The sequence below is a fragment of the Monopterus albus genome, unplaced genomic scaffold, assembly GCF_001952655.1.
Source record: "Monopterus albus unplaced genomic scaffold, M_albus_1.0 scaffold14.1, whole genome shotgun sequence".
NCBI lineage: Eukaryota > Metazoa > Chordata > Actinopteri > Synbranchiformes > Synbranchidae > Monopterus > Monopterus albus.
The window spans coordinates 3,544,015-3,567,353 of record NW_018127894.1 but is presented as its reverse complement, the minus strand read 5'-3'; the positions used below and the strand labels follow the sequence as shown (position 1 = coordinate 3,567,353).

At 40.7% G+C, this 23,339-nt stretch overlaps 2 protein-coding genes across 3 annotated transcripts in view; one reads left to right on the top strand and one right to left on the bottom strand.

Moving 5' to 3' along the window:
- b4galt2 (UDP-Gal:betaGlcNAc beta 1,4- galactosyltransferase, polypeptide 2) overlaps nt 1–23,339 on the top strand; it is a 135,091-nt gene that overhangs the window by 45,847 nt on the left and 65,905 nt on the right. The gene's annotated exons all lie outside the window — the stretch shown is intronic.
- LOC109955446 (ribonuclease Y-like) lies at nt 7–1,547 on the bottom strand. Its single transcript, XM_020591611.1, has 2 exons — nt 470–1,547; nt 7–373 (listed from the first exon to the last, which is right to left on the bottom strand). The coding sequence occupies exons 1-2, from the start codon at nt 1,124–1,126 to the stop codon at nt 260–262; spliced, it is 771 nt and encodes a 256-aa protein (XP_020447267.1). The 5' UTR covers nt 1,127–1,547; the 3' UTR covers nt 7–259.

Genomic DNA, 23,339 nt, shown 5'->3' with positions numbered 1-23,339 from the left:
AAGGCACCAGGGAGAGAGTCCTGGTCCTCACATTGTCCATCCTCATGCTGTTCCTCAGGGTCATCATGCTCTTCACAGCTGGTGACTTCCTTAGCATTGAGCTTAGCTAAGAGCTGGTTGTTGAGTGAGACCTGCATGTCGAGCATGGTTCTCAGTGGCTCCAGTATTCTCTCATAGAGCATGACCTTGCTATCAATTTCTTTCTGCATCTTCATCATCTCCTCTGCCATCTTTTGACTAAAGCTGTCTTTCTCAGTCCTTAAGTCTCAATCATCTTGAGATCTTGCTCCGCCATGTTGGCATGAGTGAGCTTTTCAGTCTCTAGCTCACGCTGAAGGGCGTCTTTGTCCGCCTTCAAGCTGTTGTTCTCCACCTTCAGGGTGTCGATCAGCTGAAGATCTTGCTCCACCCTTTCTGCATGAGTGAGCTTTTCAGTCTCTAGCTCACGCTGAAGGGGGTCTTTCTCCACCTTTAGAGCGGCTTTCTCCGCCTTCAGGGTGTCGATCAGCTGGAGATCTTGCTCCACCGTGTCGGAGTGAGACTTGTTTTCTGTCTCATGCTCACTGTGAAAACTTTCCACCCGCTGCTTGAGAGCGAGGGAATCGTCCTCACCTCTCAGGCTGAGCTCATGGTGTGAAGCTCTGAGCTTCTCCAGTTCTTCTTGGAGAGCGCTGTTCTTGTTCCTCTCCGCATTGAGCTCATCCGTGAACCTCTTCTGGCATATCGTATATGCCACTTTCAGATCCTCGTAGTCTTTCTGAAGATCTTTCTTCTTCCTCCTCTTTATACTATTGGCCACCTGAGAGGCAATGTTCGAGGCGCTGAGAGCTTCTGCGTCACAGTACTGCCTCAGCCTCTCAAGCTCCTTTCTAGCTTCTTTCTCCCTCTTGATAAAGTCTTCAGTCTTGGCTTTCTGGTAAGCCAGCTGTTCCTTTGTCTGGCTTAGCTCTTGGCTAAATTGGATCCTCCAGTTCTGTTCATAGTTAAAGTTCTCCCTGCCTCTGCTCAGCATCCCTTGAAGCCTCCTGATTTCTTCATGAGGAGCTTCGCAGTTCATGTTCTTGTTCCTGCGAGCTGTCTGTATGTTGGTTCTACAGTTTTGGGGTCTGTCGGCAGAACTTGCCATTTTTTTTACTGGAAGAATCACTTTTTACGGGAATACCGAAGTATTTCACTGAATAGATGTTGTTTAACGTGTGTTTGTCGAGTTAATCTCTCTTGCTCACCAGCGTGGTGTCTCTATTGAAGTTCAGAAGTTGTCTGATTGCCTGTTAAGCTGCAGTTATTAGGTGAGCTGCTGCGCAAGACTTGGTGACATCACGACGATCAAAGCCATGTCGCTGATGACGTCACAGCTCTGAATGCTGCAGAGTTCAACTTTCTGCATGTTTACATTCAAAATCACAATCTGTCAGTCAAATGTGCTGTAAGCTAACAGGCCACCGTAGTAACATTCAAAACCATTTAAAAACCTGCAGGTTAAAGCAGGTTAGGTGAAAACATGACTTTCCCTGAACTCGAAGTTAAACTTCATTTTCACCTAAACCACTTTGAACAAGTCTTGTTTTGATGTTAAAAAAGTAGACAGTTTGTATTTCTGTATTTGTATTTCTCTACTATTCTTGCCTACCACTAGGGTCTGTCCCCTTCATTGCCATTTGTTTGATCAAGTGATCATCATGATCACAGTTACATAAACTTTATATGGTCAAGACCAAACTTCTGAGAATGCAAAATAAAATACTAATTCACCTTTGTATTACAAATATAATTACTTAAAAATGAAATTACAAATTAAGACAAGACATAAAATGCAAAGAAAACACCACAATACACCATCGGGTTGGCATCAAATGAGTTTGATACCCCTGCTGTAGATGATCAGCCTCTGTTGCTGGACAGTTGTTTCTGACATGTGCGACATTGTTTAATCTCAAATTAGCCCATAACATGCTTGACAGCCGGGGGTTGTTGTTGTCATTTAAAAAAACTTTCAGCATCAGGAGCAGAGCAGGCTGTTGTGTGAGGCAGCAGGTCTGGTCAGCCTGGCATTTTGAGTTGATTAAAGCTGATGAAGCTTAAAGCGTGCAATGTGGAAATAGCTTTCTAACGCTGTGGATGACAGCTAAAATTTAAGTTTCAAATTTGATGTTTTAAGCATGCAGAATATTAGGAATGTTTTGTAGACTGATGAGGCAGCAACATGCACAGAGACAATTTCCATTACAGCTGCAAATAGCAGTCATTTTCTCACTTAAGTAGTCTTCGAAATATCAAAAAACAGCCTGAGGCGACATCTTCAAATTCCTTTTTTTGTAACGGACAAAAAGTTTATTACTGCAGGATCTTCAGTGAGTGATCATGTATGACAAAGACAAGCTGAAAATCATCATGTTTGGGAAGCTAAAACCAGTAAAAACTTTTTTCTTTATGCTCTTATTTATCATGAACAATGCACATTAACATGAGTATTATGTAAAGCCAAAAGATGCGTACAAAAGTCAACAATCAAATAGCTAATTATTTCTGCTATAAACCCTAGGAACATAGCCAGGGATATTTTATCAAGCTGAAGGCAAACATACAGTAATATGCCATTTATGTTACTCATTAGAGTCATAAAATTGTGGAGGTACATTCTGTACAAGGCTGTGACATTACAGTACATTCTCTGCGAAGGTGTGAAGAAATTAGCGGTCGTGTCATTTGCACTCGATTAGTTGAATAACAGGAAATTAATTACAACAATTTTGATAACCGATTAATCATTTAGGTAATTTTTATGTTAAAATGGCAAATATCTTTTTTCAGACTAAACAAAATTAGAACATTCTGACTTGGGCTTCAGGGAATAATGCTAAACATTTTTCAGTGATAATGAAAATAATTTTCGCTTACAGCTTTACAGGTTTTTCTGTCTTCATTACATGACACACATAAAAAAGAAGCATAACAAACAACCACAATATAAAGCAAAACATTTAACTGCTTAAAATAAGCTCTGTGAGAGAGAGAGCGTCAAGATGGAGAATAGACAACCAAACAGCTGATATTGTACTTATGTAAGTGGTCTAAATTTTTAATAAATTTGCAATTAAATTTTGTATTCAGAAATGGAGTAGTGTAAATGAAGGAGTTTTGGGGCAGTTGACCACTTGTTGCTCAAGCCTCTTTACAACACACTTCCCTTGTTACCTGGATGATAAAGAGGGATCTGGCTCTGCACGTTACTTCCTCCACAGTCAGCAGAGCTCATTGATTAACACCTTCTTCAAGTATACACTAAATGGTAGATGCACTGCTAATCTAAGCACATTTAAAGGATTTGTGAGCGGCCTCCAACCACCCTGTCGGAGCCGTCTCGTTTGATGATCCTGTTAAAATTCAGCTGTCTAGTGGATCAGATGATTCTGTGTGTCAGAGGAGTCAAGTGGTGAAGAAGCAGCGATCCATCAGAGGTTTGGTGGACTCGCTGTGTAATTACTGCATCTTTTAGCTGATACTCTTATCCTGTTTGATATTTCTTTGTGTTTTTAGTTGGGTTTAATCCCATTTAAACAGCCATTTTACTGCAACTTACTAGGTACAGCCACTAAAAGGAAAGCCAAACATCTACAAACTGTGTTATCTGAGAAAAGAGCTTCATAGGTTTCAGGGAATTCACAAAGAATATAAATAATTGACTGAAATTCTGAAAACTGTCATTTTCATTCATCATCTTGTTTATTTTTTCTCGCTCCTTCTGTTTGTCTTATTCAAACATTGAACACAAAGTCCAGGGGTGTTTGTGTTTGTTTGCATATTTGTTTGAGAACCAGATGCTGCAAACCAACGGTGTTTTGGGTCAACAATCCTCTGCCCGTTGCCTTCATCCAAATCAAGGTGGAGGAAAAAAGACACACAGTGTTGGGAGAGCTGATGGAGCAACTCTCCCAACTATTGTTACCTTCCCCCTTTATTTATCTATGTATTTACTTTTTACAAATATTATTTAGCCTTTTTTCAGTTGCTGTCTACATCTTGAGACTTTGGGTTAGAAACATCATTCAAACTTTAAAGTCTTCAATCTAAGGTGACTTTAGATCTATTACTTTTCTTCTTGTTAACTTTTCTACTTTTGTGTTATTCAAATATGTTTTTAGACATTTTTGAAAATGAATTTATTTGATATTAATCAAGTTTAAAATTAAGATAGAACACAGTAACGTGCAGTAACGTCCTTTGTCTTCAGTAGATCTCTGGCTGCTAGAGGTTTTTTTTTTTCACTTGAACATGTTGTTTTGGAGAATTTGCTAAAAACAAAAGTTCCTGGAAGAAGAGTCTCAGCAAATCTGGCTAACGGCAGCATAGTTTTAGATGCACTTTGCTTTCTTTTAAAATATTGCAGGACAAATCAGAATGAAAGGGTCAAAGCTGCAGGAATGAAGTCACTGACTCAGACTTATTCTTAATTTATATCACATACGCTTGGCAACAGTTTAAAAGGCGCCATATTTTCCCACTGTTGTCATGGTGTTCACTCGTTTTCGCATATGGCCAGGTCTGCATTGTTCTGCGGTGTGGGCAGGCAGCAGAAGCTTAAGTGGTGATTTGTCACCTCGTCCTACGTCTCTCATTGTGCTCTGTATCTCTATATATTGTCAGAGCAGCTGGCAGATTTAGCTTCACACATACAGTAATTCAGACCTGACAAGAAGCAGGTTGTAAATCTTGGTTAACACTGCCTCACTTCACATCGCACACAGAGAACTCCTACCTGCATGTCTTTTTTTTTTTTTTTTTTTTTTCAGTGTGTTAATGATTTGAGCACTTGTGGAGTTATAGCTACTGTAAATGCAGCTTTTACATGAATTTTTTAGTTTCACTTTTAAATAAAAATGCTGTAAAGTGAAAAATGTTGCACCCTAAGGTGTCTGGAAAGCAGGCCGCCACTGCAGAAGACGCTGAAGATCCTGTATACTGTTGCCATGGTGCCGTACCTGTATTTAGGTCACCGTTTTGAACCGTAGAGCACCTTCATCGTTCACTCGCTCACACTCATCCACACATATGCAGCGCGTGCATACATTTTCACATGCAATGGGTCCATGCCATAGAGCATAAGACCGTGTGGAAACCTCCCTGAACAGTCAGTAGCTGCAGCTGTCAGATTAGAAGAGGAAGGAACTGTAGTGGTGCCTTGATCTCAGTTCAACCCCTGCCGACCCTATAATCCCCTCAGGCTGATCTTAAAGGATATGTCTGCTGATATTCTGTATTTTTCTTATGACAACAAATCCCATCAAAAGAATTTATCCTACTACTGTACTGTATAGCCAAAGCCTTTATGCTACAGAGTGCCATTATTGTGTACTAAACTATTAAAACACAATAAGGAGCCACATTATCGCACTGGGTGACATTATGTAGTTTATTTAGAGGGACAGTTTCCAGCTGTTTACATACTGTATGTCACTGGGCAAAAACTAATTTAAAACTGAACTGAGTTGGTGATGTTTATTTGAGGATGTAAACAGACTGAGGGCCCAGACTTTTGGGTGTAGGTCCTGTCTACACCCAGACTAAGACCATCTGCTTTGGAAATGATCCTTCTTTCCTTTGCCCCAATAGGCGGAGATAGTGGATCAGCCTTGCATTAGTTGGGCCGGGACTCAGCCATCTGTGTGTTCGGCTTTGTTATTCCTGTGCCACGACTCTTCTGTCAGAGGCTGCATGTTGTCTGTCTGCTGTACTGTTCTGGGGCTTTGTGGCTCCTTGTGTTCCCCTACAGTCTGGCACAGACAGAGCTTTGATTCCTAAGATCCAGTTATGAATTTCTTCTTTCATCATTTGTTAAATGTAGCATCCAGTTATCAAATGTCCATCTCTGGTACTTTGTTTGCATAGACCTATTTCTATATAACCACAGCTGAAGTAGCTCTGGACAGTCAGTCTAACGATATCTGTTGAAGTTGATTTAAAGAAAATTATTACTGCTGTTTTCAGTTGCTGGGTGGTAAGCGGGGGTGAATTTGCAAACTGTATTTTGAAAGGACAGTTTAGAAAAGCTGAGATAAAAACAGAAGTGCTGAAACAGGTAGACTATCATGGATGTGAGACACCACATCCTTTCCCATTTTAGTTAATGCACCTTTCATTTCTACTCTCTGCTCTTTTGTGTCCTGTTATTTTGGCCCATTTATGTTGTCTATATTTTATTTGTGGTCGTCAGTCTGTATTTATGCTGCCTGCCATTTGTCCTTTGATGAACTCAGAATACGTTTGTGTTTACTTACGACATACATTTCCAAGAATTTTAAAATCTTTGTAACTTTTCAGAGATAAATAATTACATGTAATGTGACCAGTGTAATTACTGGCCACAAAGCCTTCAGCTGGATTCCGTTATTGGCAAAATCGATTTGGTTAAACAATATGCAGTTCAGGTGAAAATGTGCATTTCAAGAGAGATTTATTTATTGTACATGTAAATATTAAAATATATATGCAGGATTAAAATCTAGGAGGATGCCACAGTATAACCTTATATTATAATTCTGTTTATCCATTATGTAGTTTAATCTTGGGCGGCATGGTGATGCAGTGGTTAGCGCTGTCACCGAACAGCAAGAATGTTCTTGGTTCAAGCCCCAGCTGACCCGGTGCCTTTCTGTGTGGAGTTTTTTGTCTACTTGTGCTCTATGATAGACTGGCAACCTGTCCAGGATGTACCCCGCCCCTCACCCACTGTCAGCTCGGACTGGCTCCAGATCGCCAGACTTGGTTTGCTGGTTTGTTTGCTCCAAGTGTAATGTAAAAAGTAATGAACGGATTTTAATGAAATCTTCTGGGGAGGAAGGCTACGGCACACGGAGCCAAAGTTTTGCAGTGGGCTTGTAGAGCTAAAGGAGGCAGGTGTGAATCAAAAATTAAAAACTGGGTCAGTGTTTTTCCTGTAAATTTCTCATGGAACCAACTTAGCCAGCCTAGTAAAGACATCTTGGTCAGCTGGTTCTGAGGACGGTGACGCTGCAAGTGTCAGTTGGACTGAACACATGGATGCTCGAGTAGCAGCTGGCATGAATTTCAGGTCTCATTCATTTGTGCACCGCGGCCTTTCATTGCTGCCAGCAATAGGATTTTATTTATGATTTCTCAATAATTAAAGTTTAAATGAGCTGAAATACTGAATCCATTAAAGATATTACCTTGGATTTCGGTTCATTTCACTTTGAATTTTCCTCCTGGCCTCTCTGCATGTTAACACCCTGCTATTATGAAGAATATCTGTCATGTTAAAATTGATTTTGGCTTTATGCTAAATCATTATCTTCTCAAAAGGATCCATCTTGTTGGAAAACACTACAGTGCATACACCGCTAAAAGGGGGCATGGTGTGTTAACTCAGGCTGAGAAGACAAAACCAGCAAGTTCAACAGTATTTACCCAATTTGATTTGAAAACCGTGAGACATGGGCTGAGCTTTTATTCATGAACAGTGTGTGTTTAAAATATCACTGGCCCAGATTTTTCTTTATGCCAATTTACAAGAAAGCAAGAAAAAATGTCTTACTCCATGGACTGGTTTTGACTTTGTAATAAAATGTGACCTCCAGAGAGAAATGGTGATCTGCAGGAGAGAGAGAAATTAAAGTTGCTGAGAAATTAAATACTTTTGCATTGTTTTTTTTCTGTATATCTATTGGAGTAGCATAATAAATATGTGGCTCAGGAGGTAGAGCGGGTCGTTTGCTAACCGGAGGATTAGCGGTTCGATTCCCGGCTTGTCCAGTCAACATGTCGAGGTGTCCTTGAGCAAGACACTAAACCCCCATTTGCTCCCGGTGATGTCACGGGTGTGTGAATGCGTGAGTGCTTGGGAGTGCGAATGGGTGAATGGCCGAATAATGTGTGAAAGCGCTTTGAGTGTGCTGTAAAAGCATAGAAAGGTGCTGTATAAGTATAAGACCATTACCAGAGACCTTGTCATGGATGTGGTCCTTGCAGTTGGGCCATGAAATCCCACAGGCAGATTTTCATTGTGATAAAACTGCCACTTCTGCCAGCATCTTTGGCAGAAAAGGAGCCCGTTGGACACAATTCTTACATGTAAATTAACAACTTCCCAAAAAAAAAAAAGTTGTTAAAATGTTGAGTCAAGAAGCCGTGATGCCTTGTGCAGGCAAAAACTAATTTGTACCGCAGTTACTCAAAGTGAATTAATTTTTCACATCATAACAATATGTGATTATAATACACAAATGATTATGGCAACAAGGTACAGAGTGTTGTTTCTCCACTACTGAAACAAGTTGCCTTAAGTGCATCATGATGTGCTGTTCAGGTTTGTTTTAGCACTTTGTCAAAAATAGTCTCTTCAACTGAGAGCACCCATCAAGATAAATAAAGGGATAAGAAACAAAAAAAATTGTTTGTGTTTGTCAAGTGGCTAAAAGTAATTAGTAATACATTTACTCAAGTACTGTAATTAAGTATAATGTTGTTATAATGCTTGACCTCACATGAGAATTTTCATTTTGTGCTACTTCATAGAGGCAAATGTTGTACTTGTTACTCCATTGCATTTATTTGATAACTATAGTTACTAATTACTTTTCAGAATCAGATCTATTTAAAAAAAATACAGTATAGTCATGATTTTCTTGATCCCTGGTGGAAAATTCAAAGGATTCTCAGCAGAAATTGAAATGAAAGGGGACAAATAAAACCAGCTCCACCTTTACCAAGTGCAACATTAAATGTGATGTACACAATAATGTATCAGTAATTATAATCCAATAATATGATATACAGGAATGTGATATGTGCCATCCTGTAGTATGACTACTTTTACTTTCAGTACTTTATGTTTTGATGCTAATACTTTTGGACTTCAGTCACATTTTGAAAGCAGGACTTTTACTTGTCACAGTATTTTTACACTGTGTTATTGCTACTTTTACTTAAGCAAATATTTTGAGTATTTCTTCCACCACTGTCCTGAGATCAGTGGTCTCCAGTCAGCCTGGAGACTACTGACATAGTCGGGATTGAACCAAAGTATTTAGGCATTTAATCAGTTTACTGTATGTATTCAGTTATCCTGCTTTTCATTCATTGTTTTTAACTTATAATATTATTTTCAGCTTGTTGCTTTTTCTGTCTGTCTGTCTGTGCATGTTTCACCCTTTCTGATCCCCCTTTACATTTATTTCCCTGCCTGCCAGTCACATTTTCCATGCATCCATTCATCCATCCATTTTTCTGTCATCTGTGATGCAGTCAGCGTCTGCCACGTAGCTTATCAAGTCTCACAGAGCTCGGGCTATGCTAATGTGGTGCTTGTGCTGACATAAACAGTCTGTGTTCCCTGTTTGCATGGCTTAGCAGACAAAGAGTGATGCCCTGTTACCAATCACTGCACATGTCTAGCATCTGTTTTACTCAAACCTCCAGCTCTGCTTTTGCAGTTTGTTTTCACATCAGTGGTTACATTTCCACCCCATATGCAGATGTTTGACTGCTGATTGTTTATGAAATGATGAAATTCTCTCACTTGGATTTTTTGTGCTTTTCAAGCAGCCGCAGAAAAATGTTGATATGTCCTGCAGCAATCTCCTACTCGCCTGTAGTTTTTGCTGTGTTTCAGAGCTGACAGTGACCCCCAGCTGAAGACAAACTGTCAAAAACGCTTTGTCACAAATCAGAAATACTGTTAAAAGAAGAAGAAAATCTGTCGCTACAAGATTCTGCAGCATGATCTATTCAGGCAGCAGCAGCAGTATGTGGCAGGCTGGCATTTGAATATCGGCCACATAGCACCTGCGTCAGCAAATGTCTAGCAATACATCACATTCAGATTTACCTTTTTACTCATTGCTTTCATGCAGCTGTCTGACACATTTCATACAAGGGGAACTCATTTTTATTCTCAAACCCCAGCTGACCAGTCCCCTGAGTCGGGGTAATCAGTAAAAATGTGCTGCAATACAAAAAATATAATCCTATCAAAGTTAGGCCATAAAAGTTTTTAGTTTTCATATTCTTCAATTTATGGAGCGCTGCTGGCTGTTTGTAGATCAATGATTTTTTCTGACATCTTGCATAGTCTGCTGGATTATAGTGCCTCAAAATGATGCATTTACTGAGAAAGTACTAGATACAAGAAAATACAAGAAACATTATTAATAATTCATCAGAATCATGAGAGAGGAAAAGAAGAAACAAGAGGAGTGAAGTCCCAGATAAACAAACCCTCACACTGTGTGTATGAATGCAGCTTTTGTGCAAACAAGAGAGGCCCAAGACCTGCAGGCTTTGTAGTCGATGAGAGGAGCATCTGTGGCTCGCAGCACAGGGGGCAGAAAGATCCATTTATTCGAAGTTGTGCCGGTTGTTCTCCACTCCTCTCTTGTCCTCTCAGTGTTTAACTGTTTCTCACTTTCTCTTCACCGTCTTCCCTCTCGCTTGCCAATGATGATAAATGTTTCAGATGTGGATTCCAAATATATCCACAGTGATTTCTTGCTTAATAAGTTTTAGTCATTTTTAATACATCACCGAAGGCCACACGAGGCAAGATGCTTTATGCCGAAATACATCACATTTATCAGCTTGATTCACAAAGTAGGGATGCAGTGCAGATGAGCAACTTAATGGTATAGTCCGACTAGGGTAGCCCTGTACCGTACTTGAGTACAATTGTCTCCCCTATCCATTCCCCTGCTGGCCTGTGCTCACACTGCACTTGAAACAATAACACTTACATCACCACGATGCAGCTGAAGAGAAGCGTTCTTGCATAGCCCATAGCGTTGGTGTTCTGTGCCCAGGTACAGCCAGTGATCAGACCGCAAGTACTATGCAGTCCAACTGAACCATGCCTTGGCCCACCTCTTCCAAGCAGGCCAGGGCACAGTACACTGAACTGTGCCCTGGCACCATACGGAGTGATCACACCAATCAAACAAACTGAACTTTGGGGCCAAATATGCTTGGGAATGGTACGGATTTCCTAGTGTGAGTGCACCCTAAAGATAAGCCCGTGCAAATTCTCTCATGTGTAGACATTTATGCCTGACACTGTAATAATATGTGATAATATGCATATGTGTGTTTACAGCTTTTGCGCTGCACCCAAACATCCAAATATTGATTGTTATTGCTTTAACTGGGCAGCTGTGGCTCAGGATGTAGAGCAGGTCGTCCCCTAACGTAGGGTCAGCGGTTCGATCCCTGGCTTCCCCAGTCACATGAGCAAGAGACTGAACCCCTGATTGCTCCCAGTGATATCACCTGTGTGTGAATGTGTGAGCGTTTGTGTGTGTGAGAATGAGTAAATGGGAAATAATATAAAGCACTTTGAGCGTGCATCAAACGTTTTAGTCGCCTAAACCTTGTGCGGCGCTGGACCCAGCCTAGGCCCCACGACTTGAGTGCAGTATAAGAGCAGTTCACTGATTTGAACAAATGCTGCCACTAACTACTGTATAATTCAGGCAGCAATTCAATTTCTTCCAAAATGCACTTGAGAAAGCAAGCTACTAGTATATAAACTGATTTTATAGGAGACAGAGTTGATCAGTGCATGTGGTGCTGTTAGTTCCTCAAGAGGGAGCAACAAGATGAAAGCATTACCGTGCATTAAAGGAATGGCAGTAACTCTTCTGTAAATACTACTTCCTGCTTAGACAAACCTTGACATTGATACAAACAAGTCTTTTTCATCCACAGTTTTCACTTTTTTGTATATGTTCACATGTTCTAACCACTATACTTTTCATGAATGCCTGAGACATACTGTAAGAAGATGTAGTACAGCATGTGCTTTATTCATGTATTGACCATGTTTGACAGATTCGTGGAAGTAGTGACATCTTACTGTCATGGGAACAGCAGGAGACGGGGAGAGAGAGAGAAATAAAGGCAGCAGAGGGAAAGGAGAACGATCACATTACTTTGAGTGATGCTGATGATGAGAGTGTTGTCGTCCTCTGCCCTCCTCTCCTCTCCACTTCTCTCTGGCTTTATCTCTTCATGGCCGGGGATGAAGGAGCATGTTGAGCAGGGCAGCACCTAATAGAGAGGAAACAAAAGAAGCCTCCTGCCCTTCCTCTCTCCTGGTCCTCCTCCTCCTCCTACATGCATTTCCTGCCCTATCTCTCTGTCTCTGTCTCCCCCATCCTCCCTCCTTTCTTTCCATTCATTTGTATCTCTCTGTGCTGCTGTACTTTACCTTTTCCCTCTCATTCACTTGATATCTCTCCCTCAGTTCATTTTTCTCTCCCACTTTCCTCAGCCCTCTGTTTCTTCTCATTTCACATCCTCCCCCTCCTCCTCCCCCACCAGCCTTGAGCAAGACACTGAACCCCCAGTTGCTCCCGGTGATGTCACCGGTGTGTGAATGCGTGAGTGCTTGGGAGTGCGAATGGGTGAAAGTGCTTTGAGTGTGCTGTAAAAAGCATAGAAAGGCGCTATACAAGTATAAGACCATTTACCATTCTTTCAGGTCTTAACATTGCAGTTTGCTGAAATCGGATCCGTCACCGTGTCACATGGTTGAGTTGAGTAGAGTTGGGTTGCCAGGGGTTTCAACCCTGCAGAAAAGCAAAACCGCAGTTCCATCAGTTAAATCAGCTCCCATTTCAGCTGCAGCCAAAGTCCGAACATTTTGTGCATCCGGGTGGTAATTTTGTGATTGTGGCTTTGAGACTTTTTGCTGGTCTGTGAAATGGGTTCAATTAAATATAATATCTGTCTGTAGATTTGATCTTTTCCAAAAAGAACGTCCTGAGATGCAAATGGTCCAAGAACAATACACGGTGGAGCATACAACTAAAACCTTAACAAGAGTTTATACCCATACAAGATACTGTATATCTTAGTACAGTGGTGCTTTGTGTTAAACCATCCTCAGGCAATTCGTCCAAAACAAATGTGCTCAAAACCACAGATGTCAACCTCACAGTGGCGCTAATGGAAAAGTATTTGATGGGATATTTCCATTTGTTCCAGACCAGTCATCTCCTTAGTGGTACTAAAAACATGCTGTTTCCATACCTTCAAAGTTGTCAGGGAGCCCAAAAGCATAATGAATCCTAGAAAGTTGTGCGACCACAGTCACTGAAGAGTCTAACCAAAATTGATCTATTGGTATTAATTTAGAAGGAACTGGCTGGCTGGATGTTATAGGGTTTTAATCCTGAGATACAAAATTTACCCAACATGGGGACTAATCAGTATTTTAATGGATAAATACCAATTAGTTTGTGAACGACTTTGAATTTGCCATTAATTGAAGAAGTCTATTCCCTTCAGAACAGTGAAAAAATTGGTGAAACTGATGAAATGTGGCTTTCACATTAAAATCTGTGTGGCAGTTGTTGTGCTTGTGCACAGATTTGCTTGACTTTGTGTGACTGTAAGACTTTACCTAAGTCCACATTTGCATTTTTGCTTCCTTGTAGACCTGTTACATTTGTCTTCTAATTTCAAGAAGCAGTGTACTGTAGACAGCAGGCCTTTTAGATTGCCCTGCCTTGTTTTCATTATTATATTTTCTTCTGCTGAATCAATAATTGCTGTTGTTTAGGCCACAATATACAAGACCAAGAGGTGAAAAGAGCTGATTTGTTATGAAGGCTATGATATATTGTTATTGAGCGGTTCGCTGTGTATGTGTAGCCTATGTTCCTGTGCGTGTATAGCTGTTATTGAATTGGCTAAGGTGTGTATTTTGTCAAAGCTGAAAGGAATCAGCTTGTTGTCTGTTCTCATTCCTACTTACAGATATCATCAGTGACACACACACGCGAGTCATGATGCGTGTGTCCTGCGTCGGTTATTGTTTGCAGGATAGAAAGATTGTGATTTCCAAACCAGAAAAAAGTTTTGGATGAGTAAATTATTCAGAAATGTCCTTATTCTGATCCTTTTTTTACTCTTCTTCTACACAAAGAAGAGTTTACGGCAGCGTTTGAGTCTGAATGGAGAACTGCTGTAACAAACAAAGACTCCAAATGTGCTGTCAAACAGCTTTCATCAGCGGCTGCTGAATGCTGAGTTAAGCTGCTGCTCAAAGCATAAATCAGTAATGTGTGCACTATGCAGGTGTGCTGCTGAATAAGAAAAATGTATCTTTTATATTTTTTCTGGACTGCAGACCATGTTTTATCTTAGAAGTCAGGTTTGTAAATGAAGAGAGAGGAACGGGAGAGACCCCCGGAGTGGAGAAGGTCCATACCAGCATATCAGGGCTTCTCACTGTAAACAGCACCAGGTGGAGCGATGGAGGCTTTACTTCCTCTCTTTCTTCTTTCACGCTTTGTTTCTTCTAATCGCTCGCCTTTCCCTTCATACCTCAGGGTGTTTCAAGCAAAGTAGTTTTCTAAATTACTCATTTAAGCTCATTTGCCTTTTTGGTTCATCTCCATTATCAAGGGCACTTGTTACTTATCATATTTATATTTCCATTTGAATCAGTCCATGCTTTTATTACTTTGGGCACGCCAGCCTTGGTCTGATTTCCACGGTCCTTTGAAAACGCTCAGAATCTAGCATTAGCATTCATCAGCAACAAAGTTAAGAGCTAACTGATGATCGTTTTAATTTAATGTTACTTTTAAAGGCGAACAAAGCAGCTAATGTAACGGCATCATTATGCCTTGGCAACAAAGGTCTCTGTCTCTGTTTCAGTTTGCCTTTTCCTTCATATCTCAGGATGTTTTCAGCTGCTGTTTGCCTGTGTCTCAATCTACAGCTTCATTAAAATGGCTCTTTGGTTCATCTCCATTCTGAAAGGCACTTTTTACTTATCATATTCATATTATCATTTTAATCTTGTTACTCTGGGCAAACCGACCTTTGTCTGATCTCCGCAGTCTTTTCAAAACAGTCACAGTATAGCTTTTTGTGCATGTGCCTCCATGTCAGATTGCCAGAAAATGTTTGAACAGATTAAGACTTGGCTTGGTAATTAAAACAATTTGGATACTGTATGATCCTATTATTGTATTTAACATCCTGTGGCTTGGATTGTACCTCAGCTGAATCTCAAAAGCATGCATAAATGTTGCATGTACAGGTACATTGCATGAGATTAAAACAACACAATGGCTCAAAAAATGAAATGAAAAAAGAAAACGCAGGGAACTTGTTTGTGTGAACAACCCACATTCTGGGTCAGGAAATGCAGCTGATGTCAGGTTGCTCGTAGTTCTGCAAGATTTTGCATAAGCATCCCACCACCACACTGGAGGGAGATTTCTGTGTAGGCAAGTGGTTAGTTGGATAAAAAGCCAGTGGGCCTGTCTAACCAAATGACGCACATTGTTCATAGACATTGTAGCTTTTTTTTAACAAGTGGTGTAAAGGCAGACATCAGGAGAGAGGGGGACATAGCTCCGGGTGCTTTTCACAGAGCTCTTTTTCTCACATGGCCACAGTCTGTTTTACATCTTTCACTCGCTTGTGGTTGAAGAAATGCTGTCGCCATATTGACATACAGTAATATTGCCCCCCTGGAGTATTTAGAAGAGCACATGAACGACACAGCATTGTAGTTCTGTTAAAAGGTAGTACTTTGGACTTGATTTTTAAAAAACACTATTAAAATGATATATTTTAAGACATTCTATTTTCTATTTTGCTATTTTCAGTGAGGAGTCATCTGTGACTGGGTGGCTCCTAATTATGGTGATTGACTGTGGACCGAGCGAGGGTCTGCTGCTACCGTTGCTGTGAGTTGGAGACAAGCGTGGATGACTTCAGCAGTAGTTTTTCCTTGCTTTTGTCCCTAATTGAGCAAAGTAACAACAACAAAACAGAAGCCATATGTTCAGAAACTGTATTTGTTTTCATAGCTGCAAGGCATTCAAATGCCTGCACTTTAAGTCATCAAGTCATTTTACATCCAGTGTAATTACAATAAAGTACAAAATCATTAAACAATGGCCACAGTGCAGCACTTTCAGAGGTCAGATTAAGTTGCTGTATTTGCTGTAGTGAAGAAGCGTTAAGAAGAGGGAGCTTTGTTGTTGTTGTTGTTTCTGCTGTGATTCATGGAAGATTACACTTGATTTGAGGACTTACCTGCATTTTTGATAAGGATCTAATCAGTTCCTGAGATCAATTCAGTACGGTGTTTCAAGATGTTGTTTTGTGTTCAGTCATCCAAGCCTTTGTATCCATCCTCCTTGATTGCTGTAACTCTGGCATGATCCCAGTCTTGGGTTTGTCTCCGCCCTATGTTTTTCCTGTTATTTAATACCCAACTCCTTGTCTTTGTCTCTATTCCTGCTCTTTCTACCCGGTTCTGGACACACTCACCTGCCTTCACTATCTCAGCCACTCAGTATTTATGTCAGCAGCTAGTTTTAACTACTTGCCATATTGCATTTGAAGAAATATCTTTTGTGACTTCACAGTATTCATTCCAGTCAACATGTTTCTCTACTGGACACCTACCTGGCCGGCTCAATTTGTTGAATTTTCACCTGTGTTTGGATTCGTTATCTTTCTGGTTTTTGGGTCATATGTTTCTTGTCTTTTTCTGACATATGAGTTTAATTCAGTACTAGACCAACGATGGCTATAATTTGCACTGGTGTTCCTGACTGTAGTGTCCTGGCAGCATGAGTAGCTGAGTCTACGCTGTAATCCTCTGGCAGCCTGATACCAGCTCCCTTCCCCAGTTCATGTCTGAGCACAACATGCCACAGCGTGTTCCGACAGCATCGTGACCTTGGAGTCGTCATGCGCTTGGCTACTGATTCAAGATACTGATTCTAATGGGAATGTTGTTTGTAGTTTGTGTGTGTGCCAGCATATGTGCTATCTACCCCAGTGTGCCTGCTGGACAGTGGCAGTGAGACCTGTAACTGTACTGCCAAACTCACACACACACACACACACACACGCCCAGGTTTTGGTAATACAAAGGCACACACACACAGACACATGCTGGCACAAACTAGTGTTGTTTCATCTGACTGTCATGCAGATTTGATATCGTAACGGGGTAGATCAGGCCAGATCTGGCCAAAAATAGCATCTAGGGAAATATAACCAAAAACACAAGTTTGTATGGTTGTTTCAGTACAGTGCAAAAGTCAGTAGAAAACAGCTTCGCTGTGGCTGCTGTCCCTAGATTACTTAGAACAGGTGAATTCCAGATTGATAAAATGATGATGAACAAGGATTACATGCATGTACAGTAAGTGTCTGTCCTTTTAGGTTGAAACACAGATGGGATGGACAACTAGCAGGCTGTGAGGAGATATTCACTGAATTTGACAAAACGTGTATTGAATTAGTGTCACTTACTGCATCTTTGAATCCAAATGTCTCCTCTTGCCTATTAGGGGTCGCCACAGTGGCATCATCTACCTCATAGAACTCTGGATCTGCGTTTGTTATTTGGCACAGATCTTTACCACCCTGTGGCTCGGTGTGGTGTGCTGCTGTGAAGAGAGCTCAGGCTGCCTGTGAGGAATGGTACCTCTGGACCACCAGTGCACCTACAGTAATAGTGTAAAAGTGTAAAATTAGAAAATGTTTGACTTTTGTGCCCCCCACTTGGTGTATCCACCCCAGGATGCTGAAATAGACTGAAGGTAATATACAGGCTGCACCAGTTTCTGCTCATATCATCTGTTCTTTCCCCCCCTGTTAATAAAAAGCCATGACTTTCTTCATTTATTCTGCATGTATGTGCTATGTGTAATAATTTTCATGGATGCCAGTCTGTGACCAAACTGCAGTGTAGTAAAACAACACCTTCAGTTCAGTGTTGTGTTGCCATGGAATTTGCCACTCAACCTCGCACTATCTGTCACCTACTTCACTTTGTGTTTCCGTTGTCATCCTCCTCTGTGTCTTCAGCTGTTTCATTCTGTTTTCATCTGCTGGCTGTTTGATATGTCACATCTTTTTGTATCATGGTCCTTCATTCTTTAATGCTCCTTCCTTTCTTTTATTCTTACTGATGTCGTCTTTTTCCGCCTCTCTGTTTCATTTACACCCTGTTTCTTGTGCCAGGATATGTTATTGTGTTACATAAAGTCTCCATCTGTTTCATGCCCCCCACTTCCAACCTCTTCCATCTCAGAACAAAAACAAATCAGTGACCATACTGTGTACATGGATTCAAGCCATTAAGTACTTTTTGCCTTTGTTTGTTTGGGTAATGATCCGCTACACTGGTATTGAACAGAGCATTGGATAGTACTTCAGTGAATTCTGATAAAAAGTACTGTTACTTGACTCAGGAAATAGCACTGTCAAAGACTTCTCCCAGAATATCTGAAGCTTTTTGCACTCTCATCATAAAACACACTGTCTTGTGTCCTTGACTTTTTATTAAGGAACTGGATGTTTTCAAGTGTAGTCACTGTTCTTTTAGCCTATACAGATGATTCAGCAGGGAGCTTCATGCCCATCCACCTCCTCCAACTTCTAGTCATTGCACTGTCCAGAGAAAAAAAAAATCAATGCAAGTGTGTCTGGAAAAGGCTCCTTAGAATTTAGATGTGCGTTTTGGCATTGCAGCTGAACTTTTCCTCAGCACACTCGCATTTTTCTTGTCTTTTCACGAAACATTCGATTTTTGTTAATTCCATTGCAAGAGATCAGTAGAAGTTAACATCATTCTTTGTCAAGGTTCTGATAAGTTGCCTTAAAAAGTCGCGGAGCTATGTGCGAATGTTCTCTCTGCTCTGCTCTCAAAGCGCACACTGTGTGAAAGACGGCTGCACAACAGCAACCATTTTATTCATGTACCAGTTTTATCCTTTTCCTAACATATTTTTCCTTTTGTCATCTGGATTTTTGTAACTACAAAGCTAACGGTCTGTGAATGCTGCAGCTTTCTCTGCAGCCTTTTTTGCTCGCTGTTGGTGTGAGCTATGAATACACTATTGTTAACCCTTTATCTCTTCTTTTCTGATGCATACACATGCACATACTGGGTGTTGTGCATAAATACACACCCACATGAACAGATGTCTAGAAGATTTTTAGACACTGATAATCCTGTGATTCAGTACACACATAGACACTTACATGCAGACACAGAATCACACACAAACAGGAATTCATTGTTGAACATATGATTTGCAGAGGAAGCATTCAAACTGAGGAAAGGCAGTAAGAGAAGAGGAGAAAATGAAAGATACTGTTGATTTTAAAAATAGAGGACTTGAAGACTTTTTGTCTTCTGCTCTTTTCCTTTCTTTTAGTCTCTCAAACACATTCAAATTCTCATTTCCTTCTTCCATCACACTCATTCTCTCCCTATTCCTCTGAGTCTTTTTATACCTCTAGTTCGTTTTCTCCATTTCTCCCCATCTCTGGAAGAATTCTGCACCAATTACAGCCCACAGTTGGTAAAGGCACTTGTAAATGACCAAAAGAGCTAGAAAGTGAGGAGAAGGACAGAATGGTCAGGCTAATAAGATGCAAAGTCTCTACTGTCACAGTGTCTGTGTCAGTGGGAAACAGGAACTGTCTCTCCATCACTCTTTCTCTCTCTTTTCACTTTCCTTTATTCACTTTCTCTGACTCATTTTTCCCCTCATCCCGAGGCCAAAGAACCAAACTCAATTATAAACTCAGAACATCTCCCTGAAATCTGACCCTGGCACTGCTTCAGCTGTCACTTATGTGACATGAAGGCAGAGAAAGTCTTAGAACAGGACTGCTGATTAACAGCCAGCCTGTCGAGTGGTCTGCCTGGTCAGATGGCCTGACCAGCGACTCTGTAAGGACACAGCAAGTTGAGGTGTTATTGCCGTAAATGCCCAGAAAGAAGCAAATTCAATAGCAGAATATTTTAAATTCAGATTTTATCCCTAGATCTTGTGCTGGGAGATGTGTTGTTGGTGATAATTTGTCATTCAGTTACATAACTGTTTAAACTGTGCATGGAGAAGTAACAGTGGTGAAAAGTTAAAGATTTCATTGTAATCACTGAACAAAGTCGTTTTAAAGTTTGTCCTTTTTGTTGTGCATAAAGCAATTTTAGACAAATGTGTAAATGTAGCCTAGTGTGAGCAAGATGATGTGTTTTCTCCTCAAGTACCCAGGACAGTGTAGCATAATAGTTGTTAGAAATGTAGAGATGACCCTTCTGTCTCGGGTCAAGTCTTGTTACCAGGTGGACCTGCGAAAACGTCTATCCATGGATCCCGTGTTCAGAACCACTGGCTTTACAGGGAGGGAGGGAGAGATTTGACTGTTGCCTGTAATATTTCATCGATCTTTCAGCCCTGATATGTGGTGAGCAGCGCCGAGCAAATCAATAACACGAGACAGCGAGACAGAAAAACACATGCAAAAAGCACCTGCGATTCGTGACAGGCCACGTCTCAGAAGCAGCAAGACACTCGAGCGTTCTCATTTTTAATCCTATTTCTTGTGTTCTTGTTTGACCCGGGCTGAATCACAGCCTCAAATAGACTGACTCGATCTGTGTGTGCTGTATGTGTTGTGTGAGTGTGTGCTTACAGCCTCTGGTCTGCTCTGAGTGTATTGTCAGTACATGCGCTGCTAACCAAATCGCTTAGAGATTTGGTTCATTATTGTTTGGGGAAATTTGGTACATGCACAGTATGTGTGTGTGGATGCCTGTGTGCAGTGTATATCAGCAGACTAAGCAGTGGATGTATCCCCCAAAGTGCAGTAGATGCCCCAGATAGAACAATCAAGCAGCATGATTATAATGTATTACTGTAATATTAGCACATAGTGTGAGATATTATGTTTCTGTGTGTGTAATAGAGTAGCTACACTGCTATCAACCACTCATTACAACTCATATGTCATTGCTTTCTCAGCCAACATTAGCTCAAACCTACAATACATTTTCCTTTTTTTCTTACATGCACACATAGCACTCGGGGTCTTTTGTACAGCGTGCGCACACACGTGTTTTGTATTATTCATGTCTTCAGTGCTACAGTAGAGCAAATGAGGATGATGTCAGTGTTCGTTTGCTCCTTTACTCATGTTGCCGGACTAATTGGAATGTTTACTGACCTCCACCTGCCCCCAACGTTTCTGATCAAAACAGCAACATGCGTGTGTCATGCTCCACCGATAAACCAGTATCAATGAAGTGCAGCTGATGAGCTTTTGTCAGTTGTTACCAACCAAATCTAGATCCTAGTTTCTTTACCTCAAGACACACTTAAGAGATGACTGTCAAACAGAACTGTACTGATGAGGTGCGCTGGTAAGAAATCAAGTGCAGAAGACAAACATTAAGTAAACATGGGCATCATTTTAGATTTCTGGATGAACAATAGTTTAAATCTGACAAAAATTACTGTCAGTTGTGCAAAATATTGCGGCACAGCAATTTTTCAATTTAACAGTAATTTTTACCAACACTGATTATATAAATGAGCACAGCTGCAGCAGTGTTAATTAGAATACAGAGCTGCTTAGAAGAACCTGGTGCCTGTATAATGCACGCATGGACCGAGAGGACATGTAGAAGAAAGTCTAAATTTATGGTTGAAGAAGTTAACAAACATATTTCAGAACTGCTGTCGTGTAGTCTTCTGCCAGTCAGCTAATCTTTTATTGGGTTCAGTACCTGAAGCTTGGTTTGACCTAAAAGCCTGTAAAAGTCCATCATATTTTCCTCTGACGAGTGATGAGGTTTACAAACCACAAAGCCACAGCACCTTAGTAAGTAAAGTATCGCCCTAAGTGAGCAGTTGGTTCTCAAAGTCAAAGTGTTGGATGTAGGAGAAATGGGGAGGCACAGAGACCTGAGCGACTTTGTCAAAGGTCAAATCATTATGGCCAGACAACTGGGTCGGAGCATCTCTGAAGGGCGAGGCTCATGCTCCCAGTTAGCAGTGGTGACAGTGGTCAGAGGAGGGACAAACCACAACCCAGTGCATCATACATGTGTGAGCACAGTGAAGGCTATCCCATCTGGGCCAAACTAGCAGAAGGGCTGCTGTGACACAATGCACAGGCACTTTTAATGATGGTTATGGGAGGGATGTGTCACAACACATGCGGTATGCCCAGCTGGTCATAATGTTTTTGTCTCAGGGTATTAACTATTCATTTAAATTCATTGATGTTTGGCAGCCAGCTCTAAAATGGATGTGAGAGGTTCTCAATAGTGTACAAATACTCAAGCTAATGCAAAACCACTGGTTCCCTGCAAGCAGTTTATCCTCGAGAGAAGTATTAGAACCTGAATATAGGTTACAGAAAATCTGAATTATACTATACTGCTACAGTACCAAGAGAACACACACTAATATTGTAGTCAGGGGATCTGTTGCAGACACACTGCACCAAAAACATGATGCTCTCATTGTCTTATACTAGATATTTGCCCTAAATAAAGCTGGAAATGGGTGTTTAAATTTAAAAGACTAAATTAATTAAAAGCAAATAAATTATAAAAGTTTTGTGTCAAAAACATTTGATCTTTTCTGTTACTGTGACTTTTAATAAAATTTTATTTGTTTATTTATTTATTTTTGGGTGTCAAAGAGCTCGGATGAAACACCGCGTTCCATTCAGTGTTTCATTAGTGCAAAAGAGGAAGAGGAAAAGAGAAAGACATGAGTATGGATGAGAGTCAGGGGACAGGACTGCTGGTACTATCTGCATTCAGCTCCTGTGGTTATGAACATGTAATCTTGTTGGCATTGATCACGCCCCTCTCCTGCGAAGCGTTGATTGGAGGAGACCTCTCAACATAAAGCTCATACGTCAATATTAAGTGGATTATTAGCTTATAGGACTGTATGGGCCTCTTCTCTCTCTTTTCATCCCTTCTGCTCTGCAGCACAGTTAATACTGTGTAGTCACAAATGATTATTTCTCTGTTGACTAATCTACCAACTATTTTACCGACTAGTCGATTAATCAAGATGATTAATTCTCCTCTAAAGAGTACGTCCCAACAAGCACCACAGACTTTATCAAAACAAGGCACGAACAGCACACGCACACACACATTAGCACTGTCATTCAATGTAGAATAAGGCCAGCTGAAACATTTTCTCTGACATTATTCAGTGGAAAATCTAAGGCAGACAGAGGCAGACAGCTTTATGATTTTAATAATGGGTTTAGCAGCTACAAGGACAAGAGACATGAAAAAGCTCTCCCCTAATCAGAATTTATTAAACATGAATACGCAACACAGTTGCTTTTCTCTTTGTTGCAGTTCATTGTCCTCTGGTGCTTGTGCATAGTGCTGGTGCTCTTGTGGTTTGCCAACCAAACTCTGCACAGTTGTTTTCTGATAATATGAAGTACTCCGGTAACACTTTATAATAACTACACCTTATTCATCCTTAGTTAACCATGAATAAGTACTTAATTAA

Coding starts and splice junctions, on each gene's coding strand:
- LOC109955446 (XM_020591611.1), bottom strand. CDS start 1,126: ATGGCAAGTTCTGCCGACAGACCCCAAAACTGTAGAACCAACATACAG. Junction 374..469: donor CGGAGAAAGCCGCTCTAAAG/GTGGAGAAAGAC, acceptor GACACCCTGAAG/GTGGAGAACAACAGCTTGAA.